Genomic DNA, 25,258 nt, shown 5'->3' on the forward strand with positions numbered 1-25,258 from the left:
AAATTACATGAAAACTAACGGAATTGGCCATTTAAAATAGTCTGATGGTTAAATTGGCTGAAAAAATAATTTAGGGTGGACATTTCAACAAACGTTACAGTCCAAAGAGGTTTTCGGCTATTTACCCTACATATTTTATTACAAGAATACGATCTTGGTGTCCGAATGTTCCCATAAGTCCACAATAGTCCGCTAAATAAGTCCTAAGAGTTTGGCTACGATCTGACAGTCGGATCATCGTCGATTGCATGATTGGAGACGATCAACAACCCTACTTGGATTGATGACATCGGAAAACTCAGAAAGGTTTGGAATTTTTGAAGCTCACAGTGTCACCGTGAGTGGTTGATAGGCCTAGTTATGGTGTTAGATGGGTTCACTTGTCGATGGTGTTCCTTTTCCAACTGGTGCCATCACCAAAGGTGGTTAGACGGCAGAGATTCCTTGCTAGGAATCCGAGGAGGTGCGGTGCACCTGTTCTGAGAGAGAGAGAGAGAGAGAGAGAGAGAGAGAGAGAGAGACAGACATGACAGACAGAGAGAGAGGTCTCCACCTTACTGGACCAGCTGGCAAGGGATTTAAAATTTGGCTTTTCAAAATTTACGGAATTGTCTCTAACTTCCGTTGATCAAAACTTTGTCGTTTTAACTTCGATTCGAGCTCGCCACGTGGCTACAAACTTGTGAGCTCGAGCTTTATGCATTGGAACCAATAAAATTTCCAAAACTAATCCTAAACAAAAATTGAACCCCAAATCACTTTAAAAATTCTAATGGTGTGTTTGGATGAAGTAATTCTAATTTCTATGGAATGTAAATGACGGAATTTCAAATTACATCATTTAAAAATTATGTCAATTGCAAATTTCAACGTTTGGATGTAATATATGCAGTATTGGACACTGATTAGAACACAACTCAACCATAGAGATCTAATAACAGTACAGGTTACAGCTCAAAATGGCAAACCATGCCAAAAGATTGGACCATATTTCATGGCTACAGCCAAAAGATTGGACACTGATTAGAATACAACTCAACCATATAGATCTAATAACAGTACAAGTTACAACGCAAAATGGCAAGAATGTGCTTGAAGTAGCTTCCTCGAAAACTTAGTTTCAACTTGATTATGATCTTTTTCAAGAATGTGCTTGAAGTATCTTTTCTTAATTCTAAAAATAAAAGAAAAAAAAGAAAAAAGAAAACCAATAAGGGGCCAGTAAATCATAAAAGAAAAGAAAATATTAAATAATCTTAATTGATGTCGTTGTCCACCTCAGCTGCCACATAAGATGGTATAAGGATGTGGTATACAAATTTGATAAGAGTAGCATTATTCTAAGTTAATACTACTTTATTTTAAGAGTATTTTAAACCTTTAATAAATGCTAACTATTTTTTTTAATAAAGATGAACCAACTAAAAAAGACTTATAACATTTATGACTTCTTAAATTAGAGAGTATGATTGGAGTTAAAATTTTATAGAGAGCTCCTAAAATAGCTTTTATATGTTTTGAACTAAATTTTAACTAAAAAATAGAGAGCACGATTGTAGATGCTCTTATAAGATGAAGTGGGAAAAATTTGAGTAGGTTGGCTTATTTACTCATTTACCCTTTAGTTGGTTGTATAGTGGGCTGGGTTCAGGTTCAAGAGCGGTGGGCTAGAGGCTATGTCGTCCACTGAGTTTCCTTTTTTTTGGTCCAATTTCTTGAGTAGCCCATACAGCTCAGACCTGGCTTATTTACGCATTTTTGTTTATCTTTACACTGGAGAATAACACAAGTCTTTATTAATTTTGTTGGACTTACAACAAATGAGAGTAGTCCCCATTCTCATGTCCAACCGACTGTCAAAGCAGGAGAAGCATTTTACATAAACTAGAACACTTAAATTTATTTAGAAAATATATATAATTTATTGATACAGTCGATTTTGAAGCATATGCATGCACAACATGAAGATATGATAATTTAGTTGCATGCACCTATCTTTTAACTTAGAGGAGCACCAAGTCGGAGTGATGGAAGTGTCTTGTCGTTAAATTTTGCCTTGAGCACAATATACTCATTCCAAATGACCGTCGAGTAGAGGGTGACTTGAGCCTACCAATTTTGATAAGGGTGCAATCTGGGAATGCTCTGGTGGACCATATAGACAAGCAATTGATAGACGGTGTCGAGTTCGGTTCACCACTGCCCGGTGAAGGGGGGCAGGTACAACCGATTAGATAATATATGAATCAAGTCGACAACGTTGATCACGAAAGCACCCGGGACCGGTGGAACCATAAGCCACCCTGCGCCTTCTCGGAAAATGTTAGTTCTAGAGAGAAGAGAGGCTTAGGATAATAGCTTGATGATGAATAGAAAGCTTTTAAAAGAGTAACAAGATAATTTTATTTTATTGATTAAAATAAGAAGGGTACAAGAGCTTTAGAGATAGTTGGATACAAGAGGTGGCTGATGGGAATTTTTTGGACAGCTGTAGTTATTGAGCTCTTTCTAACTTGAATACATAATTGGGCTGCTATAGCTATATATAGAGTAGCCAAACCGACTTTCTAAGTTGGCTTTTTGCTTAGTTAGGTCGGTTTGCACAGTGACCGACTTTGCCTAAGTAATTTCAGCCATATATTGTAGTTTTCTACTAGAGCTTTCTACTAGCTTCATTAACTAGTGTTTAGGGAATACAACCACCGACTTTTCATTCTATATTATTCTAGAAAATTCTGTTGTCTTGTACAAATCTCTCTCAAATGTGCATTAATGTTTAACACTCCTCCTTAATGCACATTTGTGTAATTCCGAGCATGTTACGTAGCATTTCGAATCTTGGTCTAGGGAGTGCCTTAGTAAAAATGTTTGCAATTTGCTCCTCTGTCTTGCAATACTTGAGCTCAACCTCTTTGTTTGCTGAGACTTCTCGTAAGAAGTGGTGCTTGATGGCGATATGCTTTATCTTGCTGTGAAATACAGGATTCTTCGTCATTGCTATAGTAGACTTGTTGTCGCAAAGTATTTCAATAGTTTCTGTTTGGCACTCTCCCATATCTTCAAATATTCTTTTGAGCCAAATAGCTTGACATGCTGAACTTGCTGCTGCTACGTACTCGGCTTCTGCTGATGATAAAGCCACAATCTCTTGTTTCTTTGATGACCATGAAAATATTCCTGATCCAATTGTAAATGCATAGCCTGATGTGCTTTTCATGTCATTTACTGATCCAGCCCAATCACTGTCTGTGTAGCCAAATAGTCTTGGATCTGTAGTGGGCTTATACCATATGCCATAGTCAATTGTGCCTTGCAAGTATCTTAATATTCTCTTTGCTGCTCCATAGTGTATTTGACTTGGATTTTGCATAAATCTTGATAGTAAGCTCGTCGCATACATGATGTCAGGTCTTGTTGTTGTTAAGTATAGTAAGCTCCCAATGAGACTTCTGTAAATTGATTCATTAGCTTTTCTTGATCCATCTTCCTTTCTTAATTTCTCATATAAGTGGAGTAGCAACAGTCTTGCACCCGTACATTTTGAACTTTTTCAAAAGATTCTCAGTGTATTTTTTCTGGCATATGAAGATTCCATCTTCTTCTTGGTTTATTTCGATGCCCAAAAAATAGTGCATCAACCCAAGGTCACTCATCTCAATGTTTTCATCATATCTTTTTTGAACTCTTGAATTATTTTTTCATTGTTTCCAGTGCAGATGAGGTCATCCACATATAGAGAGACGATCAAGATATCAGACTTACCTTGAGTTTTAGTGTAGAGAGTAGGCTTGCTTTTGCTCCTCCTAAAGCCTGCGTTGATGAAGTACTTGTCTATGCGGCTGTTCCATGCTTGTGGTGCTTGCTTGAGTCTGTACAGGGCTTTCTTTAGCTTGAGTGCTTTATTTTCTCCTCCTTGCTCAATAAATCCTTGTGGTTGCTCCACATATATTTCTTCTTCGAGCTCTCCATTTAGAAATGCAGACTTTACGTCTAGCTGATAAATTTTTCATTTATTTTGAGCTGCTAATGCTACCAGTACTCTTATAGTATCAAGTCTAGCAACTGGTGCAAAAGTCTCGTTGAAGTCTATGCCTAGCTGTTGCGAATAGCCTTTAGCTACTAGCCTTGCCTTATGCTTTTGTATTGATCCATCAGGATTAAATTTGGTCTTATAGACCCATTTAACCCCAATGATCTTTTTGTCTTTTGGGCGATCAACGAGTTCCCATGTTTTGTTTTTCTCAATTGTTTTAATTTCTTCTTCCATAGCTTTTCTCCAAATTTCTTCTTTTACTGCAACTTCAAAACTTTCTGGTTCTATAGTTATGAAGTTGCAAGTTTCATATATATATATCTTGGAGTGATCTGGTTCTTGGTTATGGAGAGCCTTCATCTTGTATTGCTGGAGGAGTTGTAGGTTGAGGAATCGTACCTGGAGTTTCTTCAGTTTCCTCTATGCACGGTTGTGTTATAGTAACACTTTTCTTTTCAACTTTTTCTTCCTCCCAGTTCCATGAAGTCGATTCATCAAACTCAACATCTCGGCTTATCATGAACTTCTTAGTTTTGGGATTGTAGACTCGATAGCCTTTAGATTGAGAACTATATCCCAATATACCAACTTCATATTTTTCTTCTAGCTTGTGCCTTTTCTCCTTAGGAATGTGCACATAGCAAATGCATCCAAATACTTTGAGATGCTTTGCTGATGGCTTTATATTGCTCCAAGCCTCAATAGGAGTCTTATTTTGTAAAGCTTTTGTTGGGCATCTATTAAGTAAGTATACTGCTGTGTACACAGCTTCTGCCCAGAAAGTGTTTGGCAAGCCTTTTTCAAATATCATAGATCTTGCCATCTCCATGATAGTTCTATTTTTCCTTTTTGAGACTCCATTTTGTTCAGGAGCATAGCCAACTGTTAGTTGATGCTCTACTCCTTCATCTTCACAAAATTTGTTGAATTCTTTAGAGGTATATTCTTTTCCTCTATCACTTCTTAGAGCTTTAATATAGTGGCCACTTTGTTTTTCAACATGGGTTTTGAATTTTTTGAAGATATTAAACATCTCTGATCTTTCTCGTAAAAAATAAACCCACGTCATTCTAGTATAGTCATCTATGAACAGGATAAAATACCTGTTATTATCAAGAGATGGAGCCCTCATGGGTCCACAAACGTCTGTGTGAACAATTTCCAGCAAGGCCTTAGCTCTCCAAGCCTTTCTAGATGGAAATGCTTGTCGATGTTGTTTGCCAAGTTGGTAAGGCTATGCCATCCCCTAAGGTGCTGCTAAATGGAAGGAGCAACCTTCACAGACATCATGGATCTCTTTTATGTTTGGAAGGTCTCTCATCATATTTTTTTGATAAAGAGTTTTTAGTGCATAAAAATTAAAGTGGCCAAATCTTTTATGCCATAACCATGAATCTTCTACTTCTGCTTTCATGGCTGTGGCTTTTACAAGTTGCCATTGGATAGGAAAATTTCTATTTTCCATCTTTACTTTTGTTATTATATGATTTTTATTTCTTTTATCGAATATTGTGCAGGAGTCTCCAGAAAAGTGCAGAGAGTATGCATTTTCAATCATTTGTCCAACACTTAATAGATTATGCTCCAGGCTAGGTACTAGTAGAACATCTTTTATATATTTAGTTCCTTTATTAGTTTCAATAGAGATTGTACCTTTTCCTTTTGTCTCCACCAGTGTTCCATTTTCCAGTTTTACTTGTGATTTTACTGACTTATCTATGTTGGAAAAGATACTTTCATCTCCAGTCATGTGGTTACTACAGCCGCTGTCAATATACCATTTCTTATTGGTTCCTTCTGGTGTGGCTTGATTAATATAAAACACATGTTCATTCTTCTCACTTTTTTCTGAGTAATTGGCTTGATAGTTCTTGGTTCGACAGTCTTTTTCTTTGTGCCCAATTTTTTTACAATTTCGACATTTGGGCTTGCTACGGAACCAACAATATTTTTCTAGGTGGTTTGTATTTTTACACACCCCGTAGGGAGGATAGTTTTTTCTTCCCTTTATTTCTTTTTTATTTCCCCAATTCTTATTGAATTTATAATCTTCTCTTCTAGAACTTTCTCCAATTTTCCTTTCCCCTTCTTTAGTTTTCTGAGACCTTAAATTTAGTTTTGACTGAAAGGCACTTTCAACTAAATTTTCATTTCGCCTACTCAGTCTTTTCTCATAAGCTTCAAGAGAGCCAATTAGTTTTGTCACTGACAGATTAGTTAAATCTATTGTCTGTTCAATGACAGTAACTAAATGATCATACTTATTAGGAAGACTATTAAGTATTTTTTCTACAATTCTTGAGTCATTAATATTTTCTCCATAGGCTCTCAATTGATTAATTATTATTTTTATTTTAGCATAATAGTCTTGTGTGGTCTCAAAATCCTTCATTTTAATATTTTCAAACTCTCTTCTCAAAGTTTGTAGTTTAACTGCACGTACCTTGGCATTGCCTTGAAATTCCTCCTTTAAGGTATTCCATGCTTCCCTTGCAGTTGTGACTCCCATGATTCTTGGAAAAATCATATCATGCAAGGCTTGTTGTAGGGCATATAAGGCCTTTGCATCTTTTTGTTCCACAGTTGGGTTTTCTGGATTATTAAAGCCACTATCAATTATGTCCCATAAATCTTGAGACATAAAATAGGTCTTCATTTTAATACTCCAGAAATCATAGTTTTCTCCCATAAAAATAGGAAGAGGGTCAGAGTTTTGGCTAGTGGTAGACATGATGGAGGAGTAGTGAACCAACGCCCAAAGTTGATCGGAACAAGCTCTGATACCAGTGTTAGTTCTAGGAAGAAGAGAGGCTTAGGGTAATAGCTTGATAATGAATAGAAAGCTTTTGAAAGAGTAACAAGATAATTATATTTTATTAATTAAAATAAGAAGGGTACAAGAGCTTTAGAGATAGTTGGATACAAGAGGTGGTTGATGGGGATTTGGACAGCTGTAGTTATTGAGCTCTTTCTAACTTGAATACATAATTGGGCTGCTATAGCTATATATAGAGTAGCTAAACCGACTCTCAAAGTTGGCTTTTTGCTTAGTTAGGTCGTTTTGCACAGTAACCGACTTTGTCTAAGTAATTTCAGCCTATATTGTGGTTTTCAACTAGAGCTTTCTACTAGCTTCATTAACTAGTGTTTAGGGAATACAACCACTGACTTTTCATTCTATATTATTCTAGAAAATTCTGCTGTCTTGTAGAAATCTCTCTCAAATGTGCATTAATGTTTAACAGAGAACTTGCAAGCCATTGGTGTTGCTTTTGGTGCACGATTGACAATAGGTTTGAATCAGTATGCTGAGCAAGACCCATGGTCCGATCCGGATCCGGACAAGCCGGGTAAGAGTTCAATTGTAAGACAGGAGATGCATATTCAAATTCACGTTTTGGAGCAGCCCATTTGATGTCTTCCTTGGATACGCCAAATGAGCCAAGCATTAGCCACACTAGCCTAGAGCCAAGCCTTCTCATCTCCATTTCATATTCTTCAGTAATATTGCTGACGAGAGAGAGAGAGAGAGAGAGAGAGAGAGAGAAACAAACAAAGCTATTTGCTATGTGTGGAGAAAGAAGAGAGAGGGAGAGTTGTGTGGGAAGGAACTCGTGCATAGCGAGTATATATATAGAGATGGAGTCTTCTTTTAAAACAAAACAGTCTTTAAAGCATGTGTCTCCTTTTTATTTTTTTCATTTTCATCATTTTTTTTTTCTCATTTTGAATCAAACTGCTTTTGGCTCCTCCTCATTTATTTTTGCTCTTTTTTAATGAAATGTCAACTTCTTCTTACTTGACGGATGTGCATACTCTCATTTACTTTTTGATCATTTTTGCTCCTTTTTAATCTGCCAACCTATTTTCTTATTTATTTATTTTAATCATTTTCTTCCCTCTTTTTCATCAATTCAGCTGCTACTCATTTATACATTTTCATTACTCTCTCCTTTTGGATCCACTCTTTTAATTTTTCATCATTTTCTCTCCCTTTTAAGTTTATGCATGCACAATGAAACTGATCCAATAGAGAGAGAGAGAGAGAGAGAGAGAGAGAGAGAGCCAACTTTCTCTCAAAAAACCAAAATCCAATAGTCAACTTTTATTTAATTTTCTTTTTTTGAACTTATCATTCTCACTCTTTTATTTATTTATTTATTTTTTTTCCCGCAACGTCTAATCTCTTTTGGGGTGGGGGTGGTTAGGCTGGGGTGTTTGGGTAAGCTTGGCAGCATCATTATATATATATACGCACTAAATGCATAAAAATTACATCCAAGAACAATCTCTCTCTCTCTCTCTCTCTCTCAACATTTGCTCTAACAATGGCTCCAACTGCAACAGCCCCTGATGCTCACAACCCCAAAACTTTCGATGTTATTCTGGGAAAGGTACCAGATGACTTCAAGTCATTGCATGAGATACCAGAAGAGTATGCATGGACAAACCTCAATGAACATCCATCTTTGGACTCAGATTCTGTGCCCATCATTGATCTAAATGACCCAAATGCCTCCCAACTCATAAGCCATGCATGCAGGACTTGGGGTATGTTCCAACTCATAAATCATGGCGTCCCCAACAATGTGGTTGAAGACATGGAATCTGTTGCTCAAAGCCTCTTCTCTCTACCAGCGGAACAAAAGCTCAAAGTAGCCCGAGGACCCGGTGGCATTTCTGGTTACGGCCTCCACCTCATATCTGCCATTTCGGATAAGAAACTTTGGTCTGAGTGCTTCACTATTCTTGGTTCACCACTTGAACATTATGCCAAACTTTGGCCCCAAGGGTACACCAAAATCTGGTACTCACAGTACTCGCACACACAACTTATTATTATTTTTAATTCATGATTTTAACATGTACTCTTGATATATATATTATTGACATATTAATAATGCATAAAGGCGCTCTCGACATGTTATCGACATGTTCTCGAAACGTAACAACATGTCTCCATGCATTTTTCATACCATATAACATACATTATCTAATTAGCAAAGATTACGATTCAAGGTTTAGGGTTTGAACTTACTTGTTTCGTTAATTAAGTATTGTATACTATATGTAGCATATCTTTGTTTTGCATTAACCAACGTATTGATTTTCTTTTTCAGTTCTATTACCGAAGAATATGATAAAGAATTGGGAAGGCTTTCCTCTAGGCTGATGTGGATAATGCTTGCCTCATTAGGTATATCCAAGGAAGATGTCAAATGGTCTGGCCCCAAAGGTGATAACCACGAGGCACATGTCCTCCAGTTGAATTCTTACCCTGCTTGTCCTGATCCGGATCGGGCCATGGGTCTTGTTCCCCATACTGATTCAACCCTTGTCACCATTGTCCACCAAAGTAAGATCTGTGGCTTGCAAGTTTTCCAAGAGGGCACCGGTTGGTTTACGGTTCCACCGGTTCCCGGCGCTATGGTAGTCAACGTCGGTGACCTCATGCACATATTATCTAACGGGTCGTATGTGAGTGTCCTCCATCGGGTAGTGGTGAACCAAACTCAGCAACGTCTATCAGTTGTTTATACTTATGGACCACCGGACAATGTCCCAATCTCACCCATACCAAAACTACTGAGCGCAAGCCACCCTGCCCTCTACCCACCCGTCACCAACTGGAGTGAGTATATTGACACCAAGACAAAGCTCAAGGGCAAGGCACTTGCATCACTCCGGCTTTATGAGCCTCTTACAAATTGATCGTGTTGTTTCGTAGGTCTGAACGATCAGACAGTAAGAGTAGAAGTAATTACCATATCAAATAAAATCTTCCGTTGTCAAAATGTCACGTGCGTTTTGCTTACATGTGAAGTTTGTATTGGCCGCTAGTGCCCAAGGACCTTGTTATGAACGATATAGTGGGAAAATTGTCCAATTTGAAATATTTCAGTAATTGGAGCAAAAAAACCAGCATCTTTGCCCCAAAAGACATGATTTAATATATTAAAAAAACCTAACAATATAATTAGGTGGAGTTTCAAAATTGAACTTTTTATAAACAGACTCATTATAATATGACATTTTATATATAAAAAAACCCTTCATGTCCAAATACTTTAGAAAAACTCTATGCTGTATTTGCAAGTTTCAAGTGAAAAAATTGTAACGCATTAAAAACCAATTAGAAAATGACAAGTGGTTAATTGAGGGCTTTTTTCTCCACATAGGTTCTTTAAGGGTGTGTAAAATGTCATGTTGGAATAGGTCTATTTGTGAAAATCCCATCAAAATTTATGAAAAGAGTATTAAAATTCAATGGCTCTAGAAGCCTTAGAAGAAGACAAGCAAACATGAGAATAGGAGAAAATGACATTTCCTAGTTCTCAACGTTCCCAAACACGGAAATGAACATCCTCAATTCTCATCTTGTGAGATTAGACATGAGAATTTAATTCCCATAAAGTTCAATATGCAAACGAAATGGACACTTAAATGGATTAGATTCAGAAATATTTATAGACTCGAAAAAAATAAAATTCCCATTAGTAAACTGGTACCTTTTATTTTAGTAAAGAAACTCTTTACACACATACACCATTCTCCAAAAAATCAAACATACATAAGAAGTAAAATTTATATTATATATTGAATCAAATCATCATCGGAAACGACCAACTTAAATTTGATTTAATTTGTTAAGTTGATGGATTATTGGATTTGAATCATAATTAAAGAGTGCTGCTAAACGAACCCTAAAATTAACTTAGTACACCCTACTACCAAACTATTTATTGAATTACTAATTTACCCTAATATAAAATGACCAAAAAAGATATATTGAACTGTGAAACAAATATAATTTTAATAAGTACACCATACTTGCCACATATTCAACCATAATCAAATAGCGAGCACTGGCGGAGGGGGCAACTAGGTGTCATTGAATGTTAGAAGATCCTACGTTGAACTTGAATTGATTTTGGCGTTGAATTATTGTCATGCCTTGAAACTTGTAAGAGGCTATTTCTCTGTTCTATTTATCTACTAAACTTGAATTATTGTCTTGCCTCCACGATTCCTTATTGTAGGTGATGGTTGGCAACATATTGAAAATAAAGACAAGGATACTGATGATGTTGTACAAGAAACATGAAGATGATTTTCTAGAGACGTGGCTATGGTTGCAATTGAGGTGATATTTTGTTTGGTTCAGTTAATTTTGCGGTTTTTGTGCATGTAAGACTTTGGCGTTTGAGGAATACAAGCTATTAGCTGAATGAAACACTTTGGCATTTGGTTTCTTTTACTTTGTGGTTGCGGGAGGAACCGACTATATTGGTGGGATATGTTTCTATTTTTTCTTTCCAAAGGCTTTCGATTTTGTTTCTTTACTTTGTGTGATAGTGTATTAAGGTGTACGAAGGATATTTTTGGTAGTTACATAGGGTGTACTTAGTTAATTTTGCATTTTTATTAAAATATTAGGGTGTACTTAGATCATAGGGTGTACTAAGTTAATTTTAGGATTCGTTTAGCAACACTCTAAGGGGGGTGTATTCAATTGAGATTTTAATAGATTGTTTTGAAGCTTAAAAGTCCATTGGTATTCAATTAGGATTTTTAAGTAATGAATAAAAGTACGTTGGTATTCAATTAGGATTTTTAAGTAGTCAATAAAAGTACTGTGGTATTCAAAAACGTATCGATTTTAAAGTATTTCATTAAGTGGTATATTGTGTGAGACTTTTAAGTGAGTAATATAAATACCAAATCTCATAACAAATCTCACCCTTACATGCCTGATTCTTATAACCCACATACTGCCCCCAGCAAGAACCAATAAAAAGAACCAAGAACACACCAGAGCAGATAACTGAAAAAACAACACCAGACTAGGCATAAAAAAACAAATGTATGTCTTCAGATTGGAAGCACGTCAAATCACCTAGCCCAGCAAACTAACTCCTTTGGGGGCATAGGAGTCATCGTATTGAAGGACAAAGACCAACAAAGTTGGGGATCTGGCTGCCCAGACCTCCAAGTTATGAATGAAAAACTTGTTGAACAGATTCTAAATATTGCAGTGAGAGTTGTTGTGGAATTTCAAGTGAAGTGGATAGAGGATGAGAAGATTATGGTGGTTGTAACATCCCACATCGACCAACGGAGAGGGGGTGATGCACCTTATATGTACATGCCCTCCTCTATCTAGCACGAGGCCTTTTGGGAGCTTACTTGTGAAACCCCATATTTTTAAATATGTATATTAATATTTCATAAAATTAATTATTTATAATTATTAGTTTTCAAAACTATATATATTTTAGTTAGTTGTATGGTAATCTATGTGAATCTAGCTATAGCCTATCAAACCTCATTGTATGACTTTAACTATAGCAATTCATTTAATATTTATTCTATACACACAAAAGCTTTTAGAAAGGTATTGGTGCTTACTAATCTTTCTCTTAAGTGACGTGTTGCATTAGGGAGTCTTCAAAAACCAATTGAAGCATGAGGTGGTATGTTTTGGTATGAGGTGTAAGAACAATAGATATTCTTATATATATAAATGTAATTGGCAAGTGCTCACTAAGCACTCTCCGGAAGCCAAAACCTAAGACTAAATGGGGTGGCAGTTTTACCTTCAAGCCACCCATATAGTCTATAAATCCTAGGATGTAGTCTGGAGATCCCTAGGTTAGTTAGGTGGCATAATGTTAAGCTTCATCTATATTTCCTTTACCGACTCTAACCTACTATATATAGTTCTAACTAATAGTTATTGAATCATAGGTTCTTCAAAGTTGTGTTAGTTTCTTAAAAATTCGAGAGTGAAAACTAAGTGTGTTAAGATTTTGGAAAAGCTCAACTGGGAGATAGCTTTGGATTTGAGGTAGGGGTTTTTCTTGGGGAAATTTTGCATACATTGATTTAATTAAATATTGCAAATACTATATTATGCTTGGTAATATTATTTTAATTATTATTGTAAATCCTATATTATGCTTGGTTATATTGTTTGATTGTTATCCTTGATATTGGATATATATATGTTGTCAATTATCATTATAATTTGATTAATTTTGACATATTCATATGTTGTCGGTGGTGGTTGGAATTTTTGGGTTGATAAAGAAATTATGGAAAAGAGGATAATGGGAAGAGTCTTTTGTGTAGTTGAGTCTAACCATTGTAGGGACCAAGTTCAGGTAAGCCCGTGTGCACAGTAGATTAGGAAATCGGTGGTATAATTGTCGATTTGGTGATTTGGGCTTGGAGATCAATGGTGTAGACAAGATGACTAGCAAAAGGAGAATTATGGGATGATTAAATGGGTGTTAGTTTATATAATGGGGCATTCGGAATCACAGTGGTAAAATGCATGGTATGGGACATGCTGATTTGCTTGCCCTATTATATAGATTAACAGGTTGGGTAGAAATGAAGTTCATTCATGTATTACATAAATTGTACATTAGAAATCTCATTAATCACATAAGACATAGGACCCCTACTGAGCATGTAATGCTCACCCCTTATTGAATCTATTGCAGGCTTTGAATATGAAGTTTAGTTTTTGCTAAGGAAACAAGAAGAACGAGTTGTGGATAGTTTTGAGTGTTATGTTGAAAGTTTGTTACTTTCTTGTTATTTTGCTTGTAATAGTACAATGTAAATTACTTTGACTTAAATAAAAGTTTATGTTCAATTTTCATGTTTCTTGATATTTAAATTTTTAGTTTTAATTTTTCTTTTACCTCACATTCCTATAAAAAAAAAATTTGGGGTGTGACATTACTGACTTCGAAGTCATGGGAACTCTGAAGTTAAGCGAGTTAGGGCTAGAGCAATCTCAAGATGGGTGACCCACTGGGAAGTTGCTCGTGAGCTCCCAAAAACAAAACCTTGAGGGCAGAGAGGGGGCCCCAAAGCGGACAATATCGTGCTACGGCGGAGTTGATCCAGAAAGTTAGCAGAGATGACAATATTGAAAGAAGAATAAGCCACTATATGTATAACACTGTAGGGGGTCTTTTTGTTCCAGCACCCTGATGAATGTGCTTGAGCTGCCGTAAGAAGGAAAAGAAACAAAATTCCCCAAGTGTCTGAGTTCGAAAACCAAGCTCTCAAAAGAGTTTTAGAAAAGTCTGATGAAACTTTTGAAAAACACTCTTAGGTTCTTTTCACTAATAGCTAAATAAACATGATAAATCAATTAATGGCTTAGCTTGAGGAACTTGTGGCATGGGAGCTAAGCTTTCACAAGTTTAGCAATTTGAAAGAGAGCGAGAAGCATGAATTTCTTACAGAGAACGAAGGTTTGAAGTGGGACAGGGGAAGATTAGAACGATTTCTATCTTAAGGAAAGAAGAAAACAAATGAAGAAGAAGATTGGGTGACTTGAGTAAATTCTCAGATGCTTGACAAAGCTTGGTCAGGCTCTGGATGGATGCCCTTGCTGGGTAGGAGAAGCTCCCTTTTATAGGCTAAAAGAATCCTAATTTCATCTAACTTTTTTCTCCCTTTTTCATTGTTTCTTCCAACATAATCTAATTTGGTGAAATTCTCTTATCCAAGGTCCCTGGGTAAGGAGCCCTTTGTGGTTCCAAGGGTTTGACGCAGCTGGACCTCCCCATGAGGGTGAGGCGCCACCCGCTTTCCCTCTTGGTTTTCAAAATAAAGCTTGTAATGGAAAAGAAGATAGGTAGAGCTTTTTGTCTGATGGATATTCTTCCTACCTTCATAGATTTCCTTCGGTTTCTGCCATGGCTCATTTGTTGACTGTTCTTGGAGTTCTTAACAAGGGTGAAACTTGGTGCCCGATTTTTATAAGTTGTTCAGCTGGGCTTGTATGCACGACATAAGGTTATTAGCCCATTATTTCCAGCGTTTAATAGGTTTTCGTCAAGCCGCTGGAAATAACTTTATTAATTTTGGGCATTCTATTGACGTGGGCTAGTCTAAGTGTTATGGCAGGCTACTAAGGGCTCGTTTGGGAGTGCTTTTGGAGCAGCGAAAAACACTTTTAAATGGATGAAAGCACTTCTGTCTTTTAAAAATGGTGTTTGGCAAAAATTGCAAAAGCGCTTTGGGTGAGATCCAAAAGCACTTAGAGTGGTTTTGGAAGAAGCACTTGAGAAGTGCTTCTTCTTAAAAGCGTTGCAAGACAAAAACAAGGGAAGCACTTAGCTCCCTTTAATGAAACTTTTAAAATGCCGAAAATACCCATATTTAATTTTTTTTAATGCTAAAATACCCTTTCTTTTTTTTTTCTTATATATATATATATATATATATATATATATTTCCTATGTTTATTATAATATTTTGAGATTCTTTATATTTTTTTAAGTACTTTTAAAAGCGGTTTTACTATGTTAGCAAAATACTCAACAAAATATCAAAAGGGCTTTTATATAGTATAAAAGCGCTTTTAAATGTGACATCCAAACAACAAACTGCTTCTTTGTAGAAGGGCTTATGTCATAAACACTACTGGCATAAGCACTACTGGCATAAGTGTTTTGAGAAGAAGCACTCCCAAACGAGCCCTAAGTGTCCTCCTAAGGCATTGGACCATTTTCCCTTTTCTCTCATGCTAACCCATATATTTGGGTTCTAGGAATGGGCTTGAGTTTTAACGCCCCTAAGTGGCTTAAAACTTTCATTTCTTGAACCCTTAATGGGCCTCGTGATCGCTTGTTCATTCATACCACAACCTTCTCAGCAAGCCCCAGATAATTTGTGGCTTGGGCCCACTTAAACTTGTGAAATAGCTTGATTTTAGAATAGTGGTCCTTTGCATGGCATTTACTTAACGTGCTTGTGCCTGGGTTTTATTGTACCGCGATAGGCTATAATCGGGCCAAGTAACACCGAATAGGTAGGTGAGCGTGATTTTGTAAAATTAGTATGCTCTTGGCCCTTTTTCGCATGCTTGCTTGGCATAATATGTGGCCCATGTCTCGCATTGGTGTGTCCTACAAATTCTCTTTTGTCTCGAAGGGGTTCCCCTTGTATTCAATTATCCGTATTGGGTCGAGAATAAATCTAGGCCTAGCTCTTTGGATTTTTGGGCCTCAACAAACACATTACCTCCATTGAAGGGCATGTCAATAATTGACCAAAGCCAAATAAGAAAAAACAAACAAACAAATGATGGAAGAAGAAGAGAAGGAAAAAGGAAAGAAAAGAAAAAAGAGAAAACGAGGAAGAAAGAGAGAAAAAGGAAAAATATGAGAAAAGATGAAGGTGAAGTACAAAGGAGGAGTACAGGTCCGAAAGTATCAGTTGCTCAAAAAACTACAAGCAAACCAAATACGAGATTATGCCATAAGAAGCTTAAAAAAAAGCGTGTTTTTTCACCCCACAATTTTTGGTCCAAGTCTTGACAAAACTCGGAGTGGTCATGGGGTTAGGCGAACGTGACTAACACGAATCTAATCTACAATGGGCAAATTTATTTTGGAGAATACAAAAAATTCCTAAGTCAAATTGCAATTTATTAAAATCATAAGTAAAATTATGTCATTTCAATATATTAAAATCTTGTAATTACAAATCATGCTGAAATCCGTTGCATTATAATATTGTAATTACAATATATTAAAATCTTTATTGAATATATCTGTATCTTATTAATTACACCAGATTAAGATTCTGATTCATGATCATGAACGAAATAGTGAGAACTCTCTCTCTCTCTCTCTCTCTCACTCTCTCTCATATTCAATACGTCTAATAAGAAATAAAAGATCATCCGGTCAATTTCAGACACCCAATATTGATTTAAGCAATAGATTAAATTAATAATCCATAGCAGTCCTTCTAGAACATTTGAAAATAAAGAGCCATCATTAACAATCTCTCTCTATCTTCCTCTTGTCTTTGTCCTTGGCTTTGCTCTCTCTCTCTCTCTCTCTCTGGAAGAACAAAGACTTTACCAACATTTTTGAATTTGATATGTTCGCTGTCGCCACCCAATACGACTTCTTCCTCATTTATTGTAATAGCCGCCCTTCCTCTAACTCTATAATGCTTAACATGCCTTTGACCTTTTACAATTCTTTAGTCTCTTTCAAATTGTATCACACGCTTCTTCTTCAACCTCCATTGAAGCAGAGCTATAACACCATGACCATCCACCTCTACGTGTAAAATGCCGAGGTCTGCAAGCGAGTAAGCTCAACCAAAGCTCATCTGACTCTCACTCTCAAGTTTTGCATGTACAATATCTGTATATCTAGCTGACTAGTGAGTTGGGTTCCTGTTCTTGCACATATCTATTGTACTGATTTCTGGGTTTGTTTTGTTTTCTCGATTTGGTTGCTGTTGTTGTAATATATTGTGATTCTGATTGGATTTGGCATCTGGGTATTTCTTGAATTTCATGATTGTTGACTGAATAATGCTGTTCAAGAGGCCTCTGATCTGATCTTCTTCAGATCATGACATCAAAGCGGCCTCTTTTGATCCCATCTCCAAGAACCCCAAATACGCAAGAGCTCCCTACTTTACCTGTCTTTTCTGATTTTGTAAATCCCAGTTCAGGTCACTCTGGATCGTTTTCCGGGATGGATTCTAAAAACCCAGCTGAGAATTCCCTCAACATTGAACCCGCCTTCAATTCTTCCTCACAGAGAAGCATTTCTTCGATTCATTCCAGGGCTTCTGGCACGAATTCTGTCCGGGAAGTGAGTTTTGGTGATGTCGGATCAAAGCCTGTACGGTATGGATCGAGAGGAGCTGATTCGGAAGCGTTCAGCATGTCCCAAAAGGAGATGAATGAAGAGGATGTAAGGAACATTTATATAGATGATCTTGGTAAGACTCACGAGAGGTTTGAGTTTTCTGGGAATTCAATAAGGACGGCAAAGTACTCAATTATCACTTTTTTGCCTAGAAATTTGTTTGAACAATTTCATAGGGTAGCATACGTATATTTTCTTGTGATTGCTGTGCTCAATCAGCTCCCCCAGCTGGCGGTTTTTGGCCGGGGAGTTTCCATTTTGCCACTGTCATTTGTCTTGCTCGTTACTGCAGTTAAGGATGCCTATGAGGACTATAGGCGGCATAGGTCTGACCGAATTGAGAACAATCGGTTGGCATCAGTTTTGGTTAATAATCAGTTTCAATTAAAAAAGTGGAAGGATATCCGAGTTGGTGAAATCATCAAAATTGAAGCAGGTGAAGCTATTCCTTGTGATATGGTACTGCTCTCGACGAGTGACCCAACTGGGGTTGCTTATGTGCAGACTATCAATTTAGATGGGGAATCAAATTTGAAGACCCGGTATGCAAAACAAGAAACTCTCTCCAGGTTGCCTGAAAAGGAGAAGATTACCGGGTTGATTAAGTGTGAAAACCCCAATAGAAATATATATGGTTTTCACGGATTCATGGAAATTGATGGCAAGAGACTGTCATTAGGACCCTCCAACATTGTACTTCGAGGCTGTGAGCTCAAGAATACTCGTTGGGTCCTCGGGGTTGCTGTTTATGCTGGTCGTGAGACCAAAGTTATGCTGAATAGCTCCGGAGCCCCATCCAAGAGGAGTCGTCTCGAGACCCGTATGAACTCGGAGATCATCATACTGTCGGGGTTTCTTGTTGCTTTGTGTACAGTTGTGTCTCTGTGTGCTGCTGTTTGGTTGAGACGCCACAATGATAAGTTGGATGACATACTCTTCTACAGGAAGAAGGACTACTCTGAGGGGAAAGTGGACAATTATAAGTACTATGGATGGGGTTTAGAGATTCTTTTCACATTCCTAATGTCCGTCATTGTATTCCAGATCATGATCCCCATCTCTTTGTACATTTCTATGGAGCTTGTCCGGGTGGGTCAAGCATACTTCATGATCCGTGATACTCAAATGTATGATGAGGCCTCTAATGCAAGATTTCAGTGCAGAGCTTTGAATATCAATGAAGATTTAGGACAAATTAAGTATGTATTCTCAGACAAAACTGGTACGCTTACCGAGAATAAAATGGAATTTCAATGCGCAAGCATTTGGGGAGTAGATTATAATGATGCGACAAGCAATTCGGGAAAGGACCAAGTGGGGTACTCTGTTCACGGTAATAAATCTGTGCTTTTGATTATACTGTCCTCTGAATAATACTTTCTATTGTTTAGGGTTTAGGGTTTCAAGAAAAAAAAAACTTTCTATTGTTTTAGTAATTTCCAATTTCTTACTTCTCTTGTTTGGTATCAGTGGATGGGAAGATTTTGAGGCCAAAGATGAAGGTGAAGGCTGACCCACAGCTTCTACAATTACTAAGAAGTGGAGTGGACACAAATGAAGGCAAACATGTGCATGAGTTCTTCCTTGCATTGGCAGCTTGTAATACTATTGTGCCTCTTGTTATAGATACGTCGGATCCAAATGAGAAATTAGTAGATTACCAAGGGGAGTCTCCAGATGAACAAGCGTTGGTTTATGCTGCTGCTGCCTACGGTTTTATGCTTATTGAACGAACCTCTGGTCATATAGTTATTGATATCCAAGGAGAAAGGCAAAGGTAATTTGACACTCTCTCAGCTCGCTTATTCATCAATATAAATACATTAATCTATAAATAGATAATTTTGGCATTGCATGAGCTTGCTTGTCTAACCTTATGATTACAGTATGATAATTAATACTGAACCGCCTTTTGAGAAGTAAAGACCTTAGTTATCTCATTCATAATTTCCCACTCATGGGCAGTGCAGGTTCAGTGTTTTGGGTTTGCATGAATTTGATAGTGACCGGAAGAGAATGTCGGTTATATTACGTTGCCCTGATAAGACCTTCAAAGTCTTTGTAAAAGGTGCTGACACTACCATGTTCAGTGTCATAGACAGAAGATTAAACTTGGACATAATACGAGCAACAGAAGCCCATATTCATGCGTACTCCTCTCTGGGTTTGAGAACGCTTGTTGTTGGGATGAGAGAACTGAGTGCTTCAGAATTCGAGCAGTGGCATTCGTCTTTTGAGGCAGCAAGTACTGCGTTAATTGGCCGGGCTGCTCTACTTCGCAAGGTTGCTGGCAACATAGAGAACAATCTCATCATACTAGGTGCCTCTGGTATTGAGGATAAACTACAACTGGGGGTGCCTGAAGCCATAGAGTCTATAAGAACAGCAGGGATTCAGGTCTGGGTTTTGACAGGGGATAAGCAAGAAACAGCCATATCCATTGGCTACTCATCAAAGCTTCTAACAAGAAAGATGACTCAGATTATAATTAACAGCAGCTCTAAGGATTCATGTCGAAGGAGTTTAGAGGATGCTGTACTCATGTCTAAGAAGCTTACGATGTTTTCTGGGGATACACACACCGCCAGAGGAAGTTCTGGAGATGGTGTGACTCCAGTAGCTTTAATTATTGATGGTACCAGCCTTGTTTATATTCTTGATAGTGAACTTGAGGAAAAGGTAATTGCTCCTAGACCTTGCTGTTTAGTTTTCTAAACTTCTTGATGATGTCTTGTATGCTTGTTTTGATCTGAGTGATGTCTTATATGCTGATCAAACTTATTTCATATTGCAGCTCTTTGACTTAGCCAGTAACTGTTCTGTGGTGCTTTGTTGCCGAGTGGCTCCATTGCAAAAAGCTGGAATTATTGCCCTTGTGAAGAACAGGACTGCTGATATGACACTTGCAATTGGGGATGGTAATTATTCTTCTATTGATTTCACTTAAATAAATATCTTATACTTCCAACACCAAAATCAAGATCTTATTCCCAGTCTCATTGGGAAATCGTGTTGATGGTAAAATTTTTTTTGGAATATTGATAGGTGCTAATGATGTTTCCATGATCCAAATGGCTGATGTGGGAGTTGGCATCAGTGGCCAAGAAGGTCGACAAGCTGTAATGGCTTCAGATTTTGCAATGGGGCAGTTCAGATTCTTAGTTCCCCTTTTATTGGTACATGGACATTGGAATTACCAGCGAATGGGTTATATGATATTATACAATTTTTACAGGAATGCAGTGTTTGTGCTTATTTTATTTTGGTGAGTAATTCTTTATCAGATAAATTTTCAGTTCATGCATGCCACCAAGGTCACTGTCAGTGGTTGTTGTGCAGACTTAAGTTCTTTTCCTCCAGCCTGAAAAGGTCTTGAGATGCGTTGGTTTTTCTTTTTGAAGTTATAAATCAAAAGAAAACAAAATACTAGACAGAAGATTGCTCATGATTATGTAGATATGGAGTCACGGTCATTAAGGGCCAAAAGTTGTCTAGTTCCATTTTTAAAAGCCGTAAGCTAATTTCTGGTTATGAATCTGATATGACTTTTGAACTTGAAGCTACGAGGTTGAAAATAGTCAGATTTAAATCTATTTGCGTCAAACCTAGGTCGTTGTGTCCAGATTGTCATGTGTTATAATTGATGTTGAATCTTGATGCGAGTTATAATAGGTTTTAGTTTACATGGAAAGTGAAGGAAAGAAGAATTATTATGAATCCTTGCTTATCCATTTAGCTGATTAAATTTCATGTGCTTTCTGTAGGTATGTGCTCTTTACTTCTTTTTCTTTGACAACTGCGATCACTGAATGGAGCAGCATGTTGTATTCTATAATCTACACTGCAGTACCCACAATTGTTGTTGGGATTCTTGACAAGGACCTAAGTAGAAGGACCCTTCTGACATATCCTCAGCTATATGGAGCTGGTCAGAGACAAGAATGCTACAACTCAAAACTATTTTGGCTAACAATGGTTGACACATTTTGGCAAAGTCTGGCCGTCTTCTTTATCCCTCTCTTTGCATATTGGGGCAGCACCATTGATACATCAAGTATTGGAGATCTTTGGACACTTTCAGTGGTAATTTTGGTTAATTTGCACTTGGCTATGGATGTCATCCGGTGGACGTGGATTACACATGCAGCCATTTGGGGATCTATAATTGCGACTTGGATTTGTGTCATTGTCATTGATGCTTTACCTTCACTCGTTGGCTACTGGTATGCTCTCTAATTTAGTAGTATCAGATTTATATACTCTTTTTTTTTCACCAGCATAATTGCATTTATACTACTATCGCACCCTATGAGATGCAATGGCAAGCATTTATGTTGCATTTCATGTCACACAATGCATGTAAAGATTACATTTCATGATAAGTATGCCTCTTGAACTCGGTGGCTCATTTAAATAGCGCAAGTGCAAACAGCTCACAATATTGAGGCAAATAAAGAACGCACCACAAAACTAAATATTAAGTTAGTTGTCTCATGGTGGGTTACTATTTTCAACAAAGAATTCGATGGAAGTTTTCCTTACATTACAGGCACAATATCTGTACCTCATATAAAAATGTAGTAGTTCATGCCTCCACAATTTATTCCCAAAGTAACCATTATTTCCAGAAATTATTTATTCAAAGTACATGGGTTGATTGGTTTTCTTTTCTTTTATTTCCACTTATTGGATCTAGGTAGAGTGACATGTGGGTTAATTGATTTTACCTTAGTATATCTCTAAATTATTTCTAGTAACGGTCTCAAGTCACTCCATCTGCTGTCCCTTGGAGGCTTCAGAAACCTGAAGCAGTGGTTCCATAAAGAAGTGCGGGCAGTAATTGCAAGTTTATTTTCTTCTAGCTAGGGCAGAATTGTTTAGGGTTGGTAGACAATAGCACTTGTTGGTAGACTAACTTCTGGGGACCTGTCTGTCAGAAGTATGGTATCATGGTTTTTATTCGCGCACTACGTGCACTACTTATTTCCATTTGGTACACTTTTGAGGTCAAGTCATAGGTGTTGAACTTCTGACTGAGGTATGTAATGAGCTCATAACCAGCAGCTTGTGGTTGAACATGCTAATTTTTGTCATTCTTCCAAAAAAGAGTGAAGAAACCATGTCTGAGAAATACCCATCACCAATTTTTTTTCTTTCTTTGAACTAAAATTTGGCATCTCCAGTCAGAAACTTACGACTGCCAACAAAACCAAGTTTGTTGTACTATGAGAAGCTCCATACATGCATCAAACTGAAATTTTCCATCCATAATGTATGATACTTGCATGTGTATACTAATCTTTGCAGTTCCAAAATAATTTGACAGGGCCGTTTTTGAAGTTGCAAAGACTGCATCATTTTGGTTATGTTTGCTTGCAATCACCATAGCAGCAATCGCTCCTCGCTTTGTTGTAAAGTTTCTGTATCAGTACTATAGACCTTGTGATGTCCAGATTGCAAGAGAAGCTGAGAGGTTTGGCAATCAGAGTGCGTTAAGCCCTGTACAAATAGAAATGAATGCTATCTTGGACCCCCCAAGGAGATGAGAAGGTATTCGTTTTTTCATCCCTTTTCTTTTTCTTCTGTAATATATGTTATTCTTTAGGCTGCTTCAGAGTCTCTCTCTCTTGGTTGCCTCATTTTTCATTGTTTGCTATCCAAAGGATAGGGTTGTAACTTTGTAGTTCTAGGTTTATATCTTGTGTTATGATTTTGTTTTGTTGTATCGCATACGATTCATTCAGTGTAATTAGCCTTATGTAAACGGAGAATACTTAAGACACTTGGTACATGATTTTTACCACAAAAGAGTTATAACAAGAGTTTTTGTTGTCTTTTCTTGGCGGGTTTATTTCCTTCAGTAGTTGGATTCTGGTTTGGTGAAGTGGAATAGCTGATTGAATATGCTGGGATTTAAACTCTCTCATTATTTTCTAATTCTTGGTTTTTAACCTAAATCGTCGATTGAGTTATAAACAAGATGGGAGAATCCTCGAGTTTCTAGCAGACGACTAAAAACAAAGAATCCTTTGTTTTCAATGTAAATCATCTATCGACTTTTACCATTAGCCAGATGTTATGTTTTTAGTTACCAACTCTTTCGGATAACACTCTCAACCCAACCCTCAAAATTTGAAATAAAATGAAGGCAAGATTCCCTAGTCATAAGTTTGAAAAAAAAAAAAAAACCATAGTCCCAGTTTAGGGTGGCAAATTTAACATTCAAGATAAATAATTAAAAATTCCAAAATCTGAGGCTAAGCCTGATACGTTCAAACTTAATGCATAAGCAAGATAAATACTTGTAATAATTCAATCAATTCTTTTTCTTCAAAATGGTCATGTAATTTGAGTAAAGATTAAAAGACAAATATTATCAAATTCTAACTATATTTTTAAAAGCTAACACTTCCACATGCTTGATCAGTTCATCTTTGCCTTTGAAATTACCTGTAAGATGACTAAAAATGCCTAGAGGAGATGAATAGGCCAATTTAATATTAAATCAATAATAATAATAAACTTCGGTAGCACGTGCATAGCATAAAATAAAGGAACATTGAGTTAATTTACATGGTAAAACCCCACCTATGAGGAAAATCCACGAGACTCATTAGTCCAAAACAAATCCACTATAGAATGATGATTACAAGTACTCACACACTTATTATTTTACGAGGTAAAAGCCCACCTCTAGGTAAAATCCACAGGACTCTTCAGTCAAAACAAATCCATTATAGAACGATGATTACAATAAGTACTTAATTACTTATCCTAGACACATTCTAGATAATGTTTACAGACTTCTTCGTAACTCAATGTCTGTCACAAGATGATCTTTCAACACTCCTTATGTTGAACGAAATACTAGTCACGATTATTTCAAGCTCACCGGAGAAAAACCGCCACCGCAGTCTTGGTGCCCTCAACCGTATGAGTCACCAATTAATGCAAATGAATGCAATATAAATGATAAAAGTGTTTAATAAATCACCAAGTAAACATGGAACACTTAATGATTTATCTCAAATAAAAACTTAGCTTTCCAAACTTTATGGACTAAAAATATGATCGTGAAAACTACATGAAGAAAGAAGACAAAGCCTTATTATCTAAGTGATTTTCTTCACAAGGAAGAAAACCTGCATCCAAAACACAATCTCCACTAAATTTGATTCTACATTGTCTTCGACGAAGGTTGCTGCAAATTACCCAATTGTTCTTTGGCAAAGTTGTTGTTTTTGTTTATTTATTCGCTCTTATGTGCAAGTAGATCACTGGAAATCATATTTTCCCCAGATTTGTTATGGATGCGGTGGTGGGTGTGGCCGTGACGGCGCTTCATCAGGTGGTGGTGGTAGAGTTTGTTTAGGCTCATAGGTTGTTTTAGGTTTGGTTATGTTGGGTTTGTGGGCTTTGTTTGGGCTTATGGTTAATTGTAGTAATGTGGGCTAGTAGTTTCAGTGCGGCTTTTGTCCGCATTACTTGTGTTTTTAGCATGTTAGTTTGTTGCCTTATT

General features: G+C 37.0%; 2 protein-coding genes and 1 pseudogene across 4 annotated transcripts; 2 read left to right on the plus strand and 1 right to left on the minus strand.

The window, feature by feature from the left end:
• Nucleotides 1–1,774: 1,774 nt before the first annotated feature.
• Nucleotides 1,775–7,653, minus strand: LOC103330975 (gibberellin 3-beta-dioxygenase 1 pseudogene; annotated as a pseudogene).
• A 708-nt stretch (nucleotides 7,654–8,361) lies between these two features.
• On the plus strand, nucleotides 8,362–9,883 carry LOC103330970 (gibberellin 3-beta-dioxygenase 1-like). The gene is made up of 2 exons (XM_008233575.2): nucleotides 8,362–8,840; nucleotides 9,154–9,883. The coding sequence occupies exons 1-2, from the start codon at nucleotides 8,362–8,364 to the stop codon at nucleotides 9,743–9,745; spliced, it is 1,071 nt and encodes a 356-aa protein (XP_008231797.2). The 3' UTR covers nucleotides 9,746–9,883.
• Nucleotides 9,884–16,878: 6,995 nt separating this feature from the next.
• Nucleotides 16,879–25,178, plus strand: ALA1 (aminophospholipid ATPase 1). Of its 3 annotated transcripts, none has more exons than XM_089052828.1 (8): nucleotides 16,964–17,167; nucleotides 17,540–19,072; nucleotides 19,210–19,516; nucleotides 19,710–20,418; nucleotides 20,534–20,657; nucleotides 20,785–21,004; nucleotides 21,504–21,962; nucleotides 23,066–23,577. In XM_089052828.1, the coding sequence occupies exons 2-8, from the start codon at nucleotides 17,563–17,565 to the stop codon at nucleotides 23,283–23,285; spliced, it is 3,549 nt and encodes a 1,182-aa protein (XP_088908954.1). In that variant the 5' UTR covers nucleotides 16,964–17,167; nucleotides 17,540–17,562; the 3' UTR covers nucleotides 23,286–23,577. The 3 variants fall into 3 exon arrangements, with proteins under 3 accessions (XP_008231798.2, XP_088908954.1, XP_016650153.2); XM_016794667.2 differs by adding an exon at nucleotides 25,039–25,178 and having other exon boundaries at nucleotides 17,057–19,072; nucleotides 23,066–23,289; XM_008233576.2 differs by having other exon boundaries at nucleotides 16,879–19,072.
• The last annotated feature ends 80 nt before the right edge of the window (nucleotides 25,179–25,258 follow it).

Source organism: Prunus mume, linkage group LG5, assembly GCF_029339155.1.
Source record: "Prunus mume cultivar Tortuosa linkage group LG5, ASM2933915v1, whole genome shotgun sequence".
NCBI classification, from domain to species: Eukaryota; Viridiplantae; Streptophyta; class Magnoliopsida; order Rosales; family Rosaceae; genus Prunus; species Prunus mume.

Coding starts and splice junctions, on each gene's coding strand:
- LOC103330970 (XM_008233575.2), top strand. CDS start 8,362: ATGGCTCCAACTGCAACAGCCCCTGATGCTCACAACCCCAAAACTTTC. Junction 8,841..9,153: donor CAAGGGTACACCAAAATCTG/GTACTCACAGTA, acceptor TTTCTTTTTCAG/TTCTATTACCGAAGAATATG.
- ALA1 (XM_008233576.2), top strand. CDS start 17,437: ATGACATCAAAGCGGCCTCTTTTGATCCCATCTCCAAGAACCCCAAAT. Junction 19,517..19,709: donor ATCCAAGGAGAAAGGCAAAG/GTAATTTGACAC, acceptor TGGGCAGTGCAG/GTTCAGTGTTTTGGGTTTGC. Junction 21,963..23,065: donor CCTTCACTCGTTGGCTACTG/GTATGCTCTCTA, acceptor ATAATTTGACAG/GGCCGTTTTTGAAGTTGCAA.